The sequence below is a fragment of the Rhinichthys klamathensis genome, unplaced genomic scaffold, assembly GCF_029890125.1.
Source record: "Rhinichthys klamathensis goyatoka isolate OS25496 unplaced genomic scaffold, OSU_Roscu_1.1 h1tg000269l_1, whole genome shotgun sequence".
Lineage (NCBI taxonomy): Eukaryota > Metazoa > Chordata > Actinopteri > Cypriniformes > Leuciscidae > Rhinichthys > Rhinichthys klamathensis.
In genome coordinates this window covers 2,661,386-2,674,989 of record NW_026606789.1, presented here as the reverse complement: position 1 = coordinate 2,674,989, position 13,604 = coordinate 2,661,386, and the positions used below count along the sequence as shown (strand labels likewise).

Sequence of the window (13,604 nt, the reverse complement as noted above, 5' to 3'; positions counted from 1 at the left end):
CTCGGCTCACTGAACTTCTTGTTCCCTCCCACAGTCTTTGATCATTCCTGGAAAAAGCCCAACTAGGAAAAAGTCAGGACCCTTCAGCTCTCGGCGTAGCAGCGCTATCGGCATTGAGAACATCCAGGAGGTCCAGGAGAAAAGGTAAGAGGATGAGAACACTTCTGAACTTGTGGAGCATTACTGTATCACAGATTCAGACAGTACTGGTTTCAAGACCTAGTGACCCTTGTGCATACACCTGCTTGCAGAAGAAAGGTCTTCTGTGAAATTCGTGCACACACTACCATTTGAAAGTTTGGTTTTCAAAGAAAGTGATACTTTTATTCAGCAAGGATGCATTAAATTGATCAAAAGTGACAGCAAAGACATTTGTAATGTTACCAAAAAAATAAATAAATGCTGTTTTTTTTTCTACTCAAAAAAGTATCATGGTTTCCACAGAAATATTAAGGCACAACTGTTTCAACATTGATAATAATAAGAAATGTTTCCTGAGCATCAAAACAGCATATTAGAATGATTTCTTAAGCATCATGTGACTGAAGACTGCAGCAATGGCTGCTGAAAATTCAGTTTTGCCATCACAGGAATAAATTACATTTCATTACAATTTATATATTGAAAAGTTATTTCAAATTGTCAAAATATTTTACAATATTACTGTTTTTATTGTTTGTTTTTTATATATATATCAAATAAATGAAGACTTGGTGAGCATAAGAGACTTTCAAATATATATATTTTTAAATCTTACCGACCCCAAACTTTTGAATGATAGAGTTTGTGTGTGTTTTGGCGAGAGCAGGACTCAACAAAAAGAATGACTCGATGGCTTGGGCCAGTTAAAGAGAGTTATTAGGCTGGTTGATGAAATTGTCAGTACTGACAGAATCGATATGTTCCAACAATGTTCATCATTTATTAATCATGCACATGTACATGCAAATTAAAAACAAAATTTTTAGAGATATATATTTACCTCTTTTTGAGAAAATTACATTTGATAAAAATATAGGCAGAACATAAAGCATAATATTACACTGAACTCCTTCCTTTTATGTGTGTTTATGTGTTTGATGAAGAATTGCCGCTCTGTTGTCAGAGGACAGGACAGTGCTCTGTCTCTCTCTACCCAGCGTCACTCTCAAGAATGGGAGGCTCATCGTGGATCCCTCCAAGTATAAATGCTACCATAGAATGCCACCTCTTTAACCATAGACTAGCTGCTTACCTTACCTGGCCATAGAAATGCATCTGAAATGCTATGAATTAAGCACATTCAACTGGTCGCACATGCAAAATCAACATGCTAGCTGATTGGTGGTCTGCTCATTTTTCAGCCAATCAAATGTCTGTTGTACGGATTTTGCATGAGCTGGCCTTTGTCAAATGTGCTTTAATACTTACAGGCCCCTTGAATGATGTTGCTCTGAACTCATGTGTTTCAGTGTAGTGATGTGAATCAGCATGTATTGTTGTATCTAACCAAACCTAATTTTTAGTTGACTGCAGTTGAGCTTGGACTCCTTCACCTCATGGTTGACTTGTAGATTTGCAAACATAATGCTAATGCTGCCCTCTAACGGTCAGTGTGTGTGTGTGTGTGTGTGTGCGTTAGTAGGGAGAGCTCCCCCAGCACACAGAAGACTCCTGACAGTGGCCACGCCTCCCAGGAACCCAAGTCTGAAAACTCCTCCAATCAGAGCTCTCCTGAGGTCCTCGTCACTAAGAACAGGTAAAGTGAAAAGTGATTATATGATTTGCTCACATTTATCAGTGAGGATCAGAAATGTAAAAAAAATATCTACTTGACTTTACTGGAAAAATATAGTTATTTTAATTCAGCCAAGAGGTCATACCGTGACGTATCGATCTTCTACTGGTCACACGTCTTCACGTGATGCGAATTCGCAGGTCAGAGCTCACCAAACTTGAACTTTGGAACGCAGCGAAATGTGAAGCTTTTCGCATTAGCTTGCGTTTTCAGTCTGACCCATTGAATGGAAGTCAATTGAACGAAAAGTGCAGTTTGACCGCCCTTTAAGCAGTTGACTAATCACAACAGACTAGGCCTCCTAACCAATCAGAGCAGACTGGGCTTTTTTTCAGAAACGCAAGCTTTAAAGAGGCAGGGACTAAAACAGAGCGTTTCAGGCAGAGGGTGAAAAGAGGTGCTGCAGCAATGTATGGCATGCAAAAGAATATTCTAGTAAACCCCAAAAATAAAAATAATGAATTTGTAAATAAGCATAATATTTACACTTAAAACATTTTTTTATTGTGTGTTGTGTCAAAACAAGCTTGAATATTTTTTTCAAATTATGCAAAAGTGAAAAATATTATTTAGTTGTGTGTATTTGGGTACTCAAAATGCTAGCTAACTTGTAGCTATGTTGTGGAAATGTTAATGACCACTGTTAAAATTGTCCACTGTTGGACATCAAACTAAACTAGTGAGAGTGTGAAAATTTCCACAAGGCCAAAATGGCCCACAGTTGAAGAAACACCCTATTATTATTACAGATTCCACTGTATTTACCAGTAACTTTGTTTTCTTTACTTGCCAAAGTCAGCTTTTACTCACATTTGGTGCTTGGTAGGTTGTGCATTTTGGGGGATGTAAGTGATCTGACAGCAAGAACTATGGAAGTTTCATGCTTGTTATGTGTGAATGCATTAAGAGCAGGTTTTTATTTGTTTGTATGTGTGTGCAGTTCAAGCATTTACAGCCGGGCTCCGTCCATTCCTGAGGCTCATGACCTGTCCCGCTCCTCCTCTAATGCCAGCAGCTTTGCTAGTGTGGTAGAGGAGAACGAAACAGAGGCTACAGAGGACTATGACACCGGCATGGTGAGAACAGCACATTAATCGTTAATGCATTACAAGTAATAAACATCTCTAGAAACACTTAAACAAACTTCATATGTATTGTAAGTATGTCTAGAGCAATATGTTGAATTTGTTCCATTCAGGAGAGTCTGTCATCAGCAGATACTCCTCATAAACGAGACTCTTTGACATACAGCACATGGCTTGAGGACAACATGAGCACTACCAGTACAACCAGTAGGGAGAGCTCTCCTGGTGAGAGAAATAAGCTGTACAAAAGAGTTTCATTCACACAATATATTTGTGTTAGCAGTGTAGTGTTTGTGTGTCTTTCTATATAGTACATTTAATTATTTTTCCAGCCCCTGGCAAAACTCAACAGCAGGATGGTGTAAAGAACCAGGAGCAGAACCGTACAGACATTCGCATCAAACTTGAGCGACCGCATGACCCCAAATCCACATCGGTGAGTCTTTGCTTTAAGTGTTGTATCTGCATGCAGATTTAAGTGTGTAAATGCATGCAGTTTGCACATAAAGAATGACAGCTTCTCAAGTATTGGGCAAGTAAATGTACTTTGCCATTCTTTATTTCTGTCTGTGTCTGTTGTAACTCTGTGACTGTCTGTGCAGAACTGCTAGCCTCTCCTGCTTGACTGCCTCATGGACATCCATCAACAGGTTAGATAAACTGTTATCTTGACTGAATCATTTTTTTTCATCAACTGAATATTACAGGCTGGTCTATTGTATTGCCTATATTATATTATTAAGACTTAAGTTATGTTAAAATGTTGTCATTACTTGCTCACCCTCAAGTTGTTCCAACCCTGTATGAGTTTCTTTCTTCTGTTGAACTAAAAAGAAGATATTTTGAAGAATGTTGGTAACCAGACAGTTGACGGTGGCCATTGACTTCCATAGCAGGGGGGGAAATGACTGTTAGACACAGACATTCTTCAAAATATCTTCTTTTGTGTTCAGCAGAAGAAAGACACTCATACAGGTTTGGAACAACTTGAGGCTGAGTAAATAATGACAGAATTTAAATTTTTGGGTGATTTTTCCCTTTAAAAACTATTAACTATGCTAAATTATAAAGAATTAATACTAATCACAACATTAATGTGTCTCTGAGACATGAGAAATTGTCTTTTTTTACTCTGAACATTATCATGCAATGCATTTATAATTAATAGTATACTGTACAATTATTGTAAACAGTGCATTTATAATTTACAGAATATTTCTGTTTTAAATAAATGCTATCAAATCAAATCAAATCCAAATTAAAATCCATCATATAAAATAAAATCCATCAAATAAAAATGTATCACAGTTTCTGCTTTAAAAATCCGCTTTGCTATTACAGGAATACATTAAATTTTAAAATATATTAAAATAGAAAACTTGTTATTTTAAATTATAATAATATTTAACAATATTATTGTTTTACTGCATTTTTGATCAGCCCTAAATGCAGCCTTGGTACTTGGTGAGATTACTTTTAAAAAAGCATAAGCCGCTTTTTCACCATTGGGCTAAAGTGTTCTCTTCGCGTAACCATCTCATTCCGTGCCGATCCAGCCCAGCTTGATAACGGAGCTTTTTGGAATGTAATACAAATGCGCCAGTTGTTTGCCTTGAAAACAAAATGAGATCCGTTGTGGAGGATGATCAAATATTTCTTTTAATTTGATTATTAATTGTGTTTATGTTGCTTAAATAGCGCACTCAGCCAGCTACAGAGACATTGGTAGGCATGCAACAGACAAGTGACCAATCCTGAGTGGCGACGTCACTTCTTAGAACAGTTCGGCCCAGTGGTGGAAAAGCGGTGTCAGTGGCCTGATTATTGTCTCACATTATTGTTTGAACAGCATTTCCATTAGAAACACCTTAGAGAGACAAGGAGAGCTCGGGTTACTTGATGAAGAAGAGGACGATGACACCAGTCAGCTGCATGAGTGACAACGTGTATGGCCCGAAACCACGATCATGTGACCATGCCTCCATCAGGACACTCACTACCCTCGCAGACTTGACTAGAAATAGGAAGGAGTTGGATAGGCAGTCAGAAACTGTGCATTAGCCCTCCTTCAGACTTGTCCTTAACCCCCTTGTGAGTACATCAGTAAATGAATGAGAACCTCCTCTGTAGCAGTGTCTAATGACATGTCATTGTGCGGATGAGTGGCTAAACTAGCAGGTTGTTTGAGGTCCTAACACTGTGCTAAAATTCAGTTCTGTGAAGTTTTTCTCCTCAAGGACATTTTACCTGCTTGCACGATGAAAGCATTTTCAGCCCTGTCCCAAATGGTGGGCTGTGCAACAGGGCGCATAGAGCATCCTTCTGAAACCTAAAATGACAAATGGGACTTGCTACGGTCATCGCACATCTGCAAGTACAGTACACATCAAATGCACTATTTGGGACAGGGTCATTTCTCATATTCTGATATTATTGATGTTCTTTCAGTCAGATTTCAGGTGTAAAACCCCTTGATCTAATGTTTATAACAGCTGTGCAATACATCTTTTGACATTATTTAAGAGTAACTCCACTCAAAAACTAGTAAAAAAAAGCTGTTTTGTGAATTTCAGTTCAGTCAATGCATAGTATTTTGAGTCGCGGTGCACCGATATTAAAAATATATCTGATAAGCTGCTAATTATTTTCATGTTATGACAGGTATTAAAATTCTATACTTATTTGTAAAGAAACAACAAATAAAAATAAAATGTAACTTTTTAAATGCTACTAAGTAAGGTATCACAGCATTATAATGTGCAGTATAAAATTGGATATTCTTTTTGAAATTGTTTTTAAAGATTCATTTTAAAGTGCCCCTATTATGCAATTTTGAAGTTTCCTAATGTTGTTTTGGAGGTCTCCTACAACAGGTTCACATGCATCTAAGGTAAAAAAAAAACGGTTTTTCACCACATTTTTCAATGATTCTCAAACGACTCGTCAGATGAATCAGTCTCTCTAAATCCCTCCTTTCCGCGAGCTACTCTGCTCTGATTGGCCAGACAGCTCAGTCTGTTGTGATTGGTCTACCGCGTACAGCGCGCGTATCGAAAACAAAAACGCCCAGCAATTCTACACCATAAACTAAAGACAGTAACGAACAATGATGTCGATTTTACCATATCAATCCGAGTGCGAGTCTGAAGATTTAACATTGGAGGAACTAGTTATTCAACCCGAACCTCCATCGGAAGGACGACTCGAGCAGGACATTTCTCACTGATACACTACTCAGTTTGGGGTACATTATGAGATGTTGCAACTGTAATTCCTCACCATCAGTATTAACAAGTGTATGTCAACAATGTATCAACAAACCAATTATTTTACTTACACTTATTTATTTACATTTATTTACATATTTTTCTAACATATTGCGGTGAACGTGGGAACTGTATCAATAACAGTGCATACTCTAGCGTGAACGACTGATGTAACATAAACGTTGGTAAAACAAATCTTGCTCCATGCTTAATCTTTCCTCAAAGTAGTGAGAACGACAGACAATCTGCATTAATAGTGCGCAATAAGTGGGCGGGCAATATGCTAATGTTTCGTCTTGACGTCACGTTTGAAAAGCGATTCATTTAATTGACTCGGAGTCGACTCTTACTTTTGAGAGACAATAACTATTATACGGTGCACTTTCAGATTTAAAACTTTGCAGGATGTTTTCATTCACTTAGAGCTATGTTACACGCTACATGAAAGGTATTTTTAACTTTACTTTAAGTGAGCGTTACTTGACAAAGGTTATCTAAATGTACAAATAAAGGAAAAAAGCAATTATACAAATTATACATCCAATAAAACAATTATACATCCAATATTGGCCAGTACTGATATTTAAAAATTCTAATATCAGCCAAAAACTGATATGGTACTGATTCTCAATAATGTGCATCCATAGCTCTTTATTTATAGCACATAATTATTGGTGAGATTTTCTCATGTTTAAGAAACTGGAAAGTGCTGTTACTCTTAAATAATGTATCTATCTGCCATTATCACTTGTGCATGGAGAAATGGGGCATTTAATGAGTGTGAGTCAAAGAAAATATTCACGTTTGGTGAAGTGTGAGAGACGCCCTCTGAATATATTACATGATACATTGCAGATGCCTTACCTTACCCTCAAACAGATAAGAAATTCAGCCGTCAGTGTTACAACAACAGTGAGCTAACATACTAATTCAGCTCAGTTTTCTGACCAGCTGACTGTAAGTCATGGTTTATGCTCAGCTTTGATGCACCAGTTCGACATGTTGATTGTTTATCTGTTTGCCACATAAGCAGCTTGTGATAAATAAAAAGCTGCGATGTCTTGAGTTTCATCTTTAGTGCGGCATTCCTTATTTTTTCGAACTGTATAAAAATCCCTAGTGGAGATTCTTTCTTTATGTTGACTCAATTCAAACTGGCTATTCTTTGCTTTGCGCTTGAACATACAGATGGTTTAATGTTTGAGCTGTGTGCCAAGATGCCAGTCCTCTTTTACAGACTTGTGAGTTTAACAAATGTGCTGTTGCTAATCTATAAACCAATCATTAATGCCAAAAATCAGTCAATGTGATGTTTGCTCTTTCTGTTAAAGGCAAAAAGCATTGAATGGAGCCTAAATATGACAGAGTGGTTTGGAGTTGCCTTACTCTAAGTGTCAAAATATATGAACAGGAAAACTTAGCAGATTATTTTGTAATCTATTTCTGATAAATGATTGGCCTTTCTGGCTTCCATTAAACTGCCTTTATACCGCCCCTCGTCCTACACCATTAAGATGTAATGTAGCCTAGTCGTCATTACTGATCCATGTTTGTTTTATACAGTTCCCATAATTGATCCGTCCTGAAGGCATACTCGGACATTGGCTCTGTCTGAAACCTGAAAACTAAGTTGCAGGCAATATACTAAGGTAAGAAAGGCAGAAAGGTGCATCCATATCCAATATTTGTGCAATATTTTGTCTAAGCTGCCATCAGATTTTGAAGGCAGTACAGATGTGTCCTTTTTTGCCAACAATACTCCACAAACCTATATATATATATATATATATATATATATATATATATATATATATATCATTAAATGACATTAAGGCCTTGGGAGCCTATCTGAAAGCAGATTCATTATGCCTGTGAAGTCTTTGACTGACTAGGCAGCTGAGGTTTCAGACACAGCCAATATCGCGGCTAAAAGGCTGGACATCATCACAACAACTACAAAGAATTGCTAACACTATAACTAAAACCCCTTTTGGAACAGTTGTGTATCAATAAAAAACAAATATGTTTGAAATAATGTTTTAGTCTGCTTTTGTTGGCTCTGCGCAGGGCTTCTGTGCCCCATTGTGGTGAGACATGATTCTACCATTATTTGCAGTGTCCAATCTGTCCATGTACATGACTGTAATTTGCTGTTCCTGTGCGGAAGTCAAATTTGTCTGGGGAAACAAAAAAGATGCAGCACAAAATCCATGCTGATGACAGGGTATGAATTTTTAGACATTGTTATGCTTTCCTTTGAGCTGCTGCTTCTGTGACCTTTTCCTGTGCAATCATCATTGTAAATACTGCTTTTTTTTGTACATACTGCCCAGAAAATCTGAAACAAATAAACTTGAGTGTGATATTTCATTGAACATGCTTGTCTGATTTCCGCTTTTCAATTTGGCATAGCTGAATGACTTGAGATATACATCAATGCTTGTCTGTTTTCTTTTAAAAGCTTTTAATTATAGTATTAAAGCACAAGTATGATGAATTATTTTATGCATGTGGCCATATATGTGTGAAGTACTGTGTGTGATTCTTACTAAGCTTGAAATGGATGTGTTTTGTCAATGGACCCTTTTCACAGACTGTGATGACACGTTTCCACAGTTATCAACATCGCAAATCTAGTAAAGTTTTCTATATTTTCTTTTTTTTTTTAAATTTAATACACATTTATAATGCTATATATTGTGTTAAATTACCTAGTCACTGTCAGTAAATGACTATAAATGTTAAATGTAAATACATTATCCACACCAGCAGAGGGCAACATTTACATGATGCAAAACGTGGTCATTTCTAAAAAAAAAAGTCAAATAAAAACTAAATTCCACGATGGAAAATGCTTTATGCCGAACGTCACATGAACAAACAGGGAAACAGGTCCTCATTGCATCCGCGTGTCAGATAAAGTGTTAATGACAGTAGGCCTACGAACTGATGGTGATATCTATGGACTTTTAAGGTAACGTTAATCGGCTTCTATTTCTTTTATTTGTTGGTGTTTTATTCAGTTTACATATCAAAATGTTAGTGAGAAGAAGAAAAAATGTCAATACCAATCTGCATATGCGATGGACATCGGTTATTCTCATCTTTGCTCGTTCCTTTGAAGTTATCTTGAGTCATTAACGGCTTTATATTTTACAAAGCACATACAAAAGACCTGAAACGGAAGCAACCTGTCAGAATACGGAAGTTTGTTGCGCATAACCAGAGAATGTCATAACCCCGATTCTTCTGATGACAGCTGAGACAAATCACATCACTATGTCCAATTCATTTGTGCATCAAGTTTAAACATGATACAATAACAAAATCAAAGGCAACCTTTTATCTACTAAAAAATGTGAACCAAGGTTGAAACTGGATAAAAGTGTTATTGAGTGAGTCTGACTGCAATATTTTATTGAGCATTATGCCATTGTTGTTACTTTTAACTAAAACTATCATTTTTGGGTAATTGATATAAAGCTGAAATACAATATACAAATATTATATGAAAAGCTTTCAAATAAATAAAAAATATTACAAATGGTGTCTTGACAACTAAACTGAATGTCAAAGTACTAAAATGACTAAACCTTGAAAATGAACACTGAAAATATAAAAAATTAAAAGCTAATCGTTCAAAATAATGATAAATACTACAACAGTAGACAAATAATACAAAAATTATTGCATCACACAGGATACTTTCACTATAATGATATGATGTTTTATTAAAGTTCGGGAGGAACACGTTCAAATAATCTATCCAATAAACACGTCATTTCAATCAGCAATTAACATGTCCATCCAATCAGCAAGAGAGGAGGCCTATATATAGGGAGGAGTACTCTGGGTTCAGGCCACATTCCAAGCTCGGAGCCCTCTACTCGGACAGTAGCCTACGCCAAATACGCCTACTCTTTACTCTATCTTATTTATAAGTGTGAACTCGTGAATCATTGATTAAATACTTGTTCCCATATCCACTGGGTCAAAGGTGGGATGTTGATGCATGCATGTGGACTGATGTCAGACACAGCTGGTAAGGTGTGAGGGTGGCCATGAATCAGAGTTTGGAGGAGTCCCAGTTTCTCTTCCAGCTCTTGTAAACCAGTGCTGTTCTCTCAACCCCTCTGAAAACAGTTCCCAGGGTTGAAACATAGACTTACGAGCAGAGCCTGTCAACACAGCTCTGGTGACTAGAGCCGACGACAGGTGAGAAAGAGAACAGCGGAATGAAATGAACAGTGTTGTGCAAGTATTTACCCGTTTTGCATTGGCTTTACATTTATGCTGATAATTTAAGCTTTGTAAAAGTAGAAGTAGACACATGCTAGCGCAAATCACATGATCACATATCACATGATACTATTTGAGTTCTGTACATTCCTCAATTACATAATTCTCGTTGCCGTCACAGAAAGGCCAGACTGCCCATCTACATTACACGTTCCAAACTTGTTGACCCTCTTATGAGCTGCTGACACGGTCTTCTGGTAGCCTACACGTGAAACTAATAACCACGGCTGTTTTTCTCCAGCTTTGACCTCGAATATTCCAGGTTCAGTAAGAGTTGCGCTCAGTTGACAACATCTGTGGCATAATGTTGATTACCACAAAAAAAAAATCATTTCGAATCAGAAATGTGAAGCTCAAAATCTGAAGGTTTTTGAGCCCGCGTGTTTGGTGTGTAGATGTGAAGCGCAGGCAGCTGGGCGTGAGTGTGAACTGAAGAGACTACTGGATGGAGAGAATCATTTCACACTTTGTCCCATAATATGAATAATTCACACTGCTTTCATCAGCCCTCATTTAGTGGCTCATTTGTCCCGTCACACTCAAAGCCTTCGCTCACACACTCCTCAATTCCTCGCCGAGTCTAATTAGCTGGCTTTTAACATCTTTTAAGATGTTTAGTTTTCATCACAATATCATTTTTGCTTCTTACTTTTACCATTGGAGTGTTTAAGCTGACACAGATGTCATTTATTTAAACCAACCAATCCTCTCACAGCTTTACCTAATAGCTCATATGCTACAAGTCTGAGATTGCTAGTTAAAATTCTTCTATTGTGCATTTTTCCAATATATACATATAGCTACGGAAGTCTTTTCTTCAAGACGTATATCCAAGAGAAAAGACTTCCGTTCCTGAACAAGACAAAAAAAACGGGGGCGGGACTTGATTTCGTCCATCGGGAATTGACTGAATCGTTGTGGTTTGCTATTGCTGTGATGTCATGTGAGTGACAGGTTGTCCCGCCCTCACGCCAGTAAACACCTCATCAGAGTAGAGAAGTCACTGAGGGAGGAAAAGTTATTTTGATGAAACATTGTGAGAGCACATGAATTTAAAAATAATGATGTGCACAAATAAATCATTTATAATAAATAATGCAATAGTCCAAATTCATTCTATTTTGATTTCATGGTGACTTGATGAAAAACTAACTAGTAACATTTTTTAATTGGTGCAGAGATTACTCTGCTCTAGTGGGAGACATCAGTATTGCATTGATCATGTGATCAAGTCAGACTTGAGAAGTCTTGTCATTCCTTACATTTTCTTATGTGAAGAAGAATGTTTCCATGTGGTCTGTGCAGTAAAGCTTGAGCTGGACTGAACGGGTGGACATGGAAAGACATTCCTGGAACAGCATGGACAAAATAGCATGCAACAACATTACACAGCAGAGTGCCTCACTGATGGAAGGGTATATTCTAGCAGTCAAAATATACATAAATATCTCTTCGAGACAACTGTGAGACAGAATTTGATGATGTGGGCAGAATTTGCAGTTAGAAATAGACCAGTCTGATAAAATGACGTGCAAGAAATGCCAAGGTCTTCACACAGACATTTCCTGAAAGTCAATGGGATGGACAGGATAGTCTTAAGAGGACAATATTGTAAGTTCTGTTCCAAAGACTGTAAATGCTAACAGACTGTAAGGTGCTCAAGGCTTGGCTGGTTAGCATTGCTATAGTCTAGTAGATGCTGTAATATTCCATTCGAAAGTTTGAGAATTTAATGTATTTGAAAGAAGTCTCTTACAAGTCTGTCTCTTACAGCAGTCGAAGTCTGCATTTATTTGATCAAAAATACAGTAAAATAGTAATATTGTGAAATAATATTATAATTTAAAATAACTGTTTTCAATTCTAATATATTTTAAAATGTTATTTATTTCTTAATAATTAATTTATTTCGTTGATGCAAAGCTGAATTTTCAGTCTTCAGTCACATGATCGTTCAGAAACCATTATAATATGCGGATTGGGTGCTTTGTTTTAGGATTCTATGATGAATAGAAAGTTCAGAGGAACAACGTTATAAATGTCAGTAACCCTTTATTTCAATGGTGCACTTTAGACATTCTACTAACTTAGTTGACACGTAGTTGCAAAGTTAGTAGAGTGCAGAGGTGGAAAGTAACTAATTAAATACTTCGTTTCGTTAATAACTTACAGTAGGCTACTTGAGTAGATTTGTCGATTTTTTTCTACTTTCTTAAATTGTGGTAGGCCTACTTTTACTTGAGTTGAATAAAAATAAAGTAGGCCTATTCAACTTCGCTACATTTATTTTTCACCAAAAGTACAAAGTAATTTGACAAAGGTGCCGACGGAGCAACAGGGCAAGCTGACATTTGACAGACACTTTTCAAACTACTGCAGACAGGTCTGACTCGGGTGCAAAACCAATCAAAACTTCCAGTTCAGCTGGGGGGCGGGGCGTTCAAACCGCTTTGACATTCAATCACTGGCGCTCGTGTTTTGAACGGTTTTGAATCTGTCTGTATCGCTAACATTTCAATATTCAATATTCTGATTTAAAATTTCTGAATTATGGTAACTCCTGAAATGGGTCATCCCAATGATAATAGCCTACCAGAGTACGAACAATGTAAGTGTCTAAAATACATGCACACAGTTCAATTAAATGGTAAAGCTTGCCCTATTTAACAATACAGCAAACTTTGTACAAAGCTGAAAAAACCTCAACAATAGTGAAATAATATTTTATGATTTATCTGTCAATCAGATGCATGTAAAGGTGTAGTTCGTTACTATAGCAACAGTGGGCTCCCAGTCCCAGCACATTTTCGGTAAAACGAGAAAAAAAGAGAATTTAATTTGACATGTTAACCATACCCCACTTATTTTTTATTTTATTTTTTTTTACTGCCATACTGTCATATTATTTTTCAGTACTTCTACTTGTACTCAAGTAAATTATTACTTAAGTAGCAATACGTTAGTATTGTTAGTATACTCTTTCCACCACTGGTAGAGTTTCTAAAGTGGACCATCGAATATAAAGTGTATAAATCAAATGTCTCTATAGCCAAACTGTCACTCACCTTTGACTAATTTAATGCATCCTTGCTGATTTTTTTTTTTTACATTTTGTTCTTACTGACCTCACATTTTGAACAGTTGTGTACCATTATTTACAAAAATGTTTGATATATT

At 36.8% G+C, this 13,604-nt stretch overlaps 1 protein-coding gene across 11 annotated transcripts in view; it reads left to right on the top strand.

Annotated features, from left to right (window-relative positions):
• The window catches only part of rap1gapa (RAP1 GTPase activating protein a), a 105,125-nt gene extending 98,917 nt beyond the window's left edge, over positions 1-6,208 (top strand). For 8 of the 11 annotated variants that reach the window (XM_056268149.1, XM_056268141.1, XM_056268142.1 and 5 more), the window contains 8 exons: positions 35-144; positions 1,086-1,181; positions 1,625-1,738; positions 2,718-2,853; positions 2,976-3,087; positions 3,195-3,298; positions 3,465-3,512; positions 4,712-6,208. In XM_056268149.1, coding sequence (XP_056124124.1) covers positions 35-144; positions 1,086-1,181; positions 1,625-1,738; positions 2,718-2,853; positions 2,976-3,087; positions 3,195-3,298; positions 3,465-3,473 — 681 coding nt within the window. In that variant the 3' untranslated portion in view covers positions 3,474-3,512; positions 4,712-6,208. The remainder of the gene's footprint in view (positions 1-34; positions 145-1,085; positions 1,182-1,624; positions 1,739-2,717; positions 2,854-2,975; positions 3,088-3,194; positions 3,299-3,464; positions 3,513-4,711) is intronic. The other 3 variants (XM_056268147.1, XM_056268144.1, XM_056268151.1) reach the window with 1 other exon arrangement.
• Positions 6,209-13,604: the final 7,396 nt, after the last annotated feature.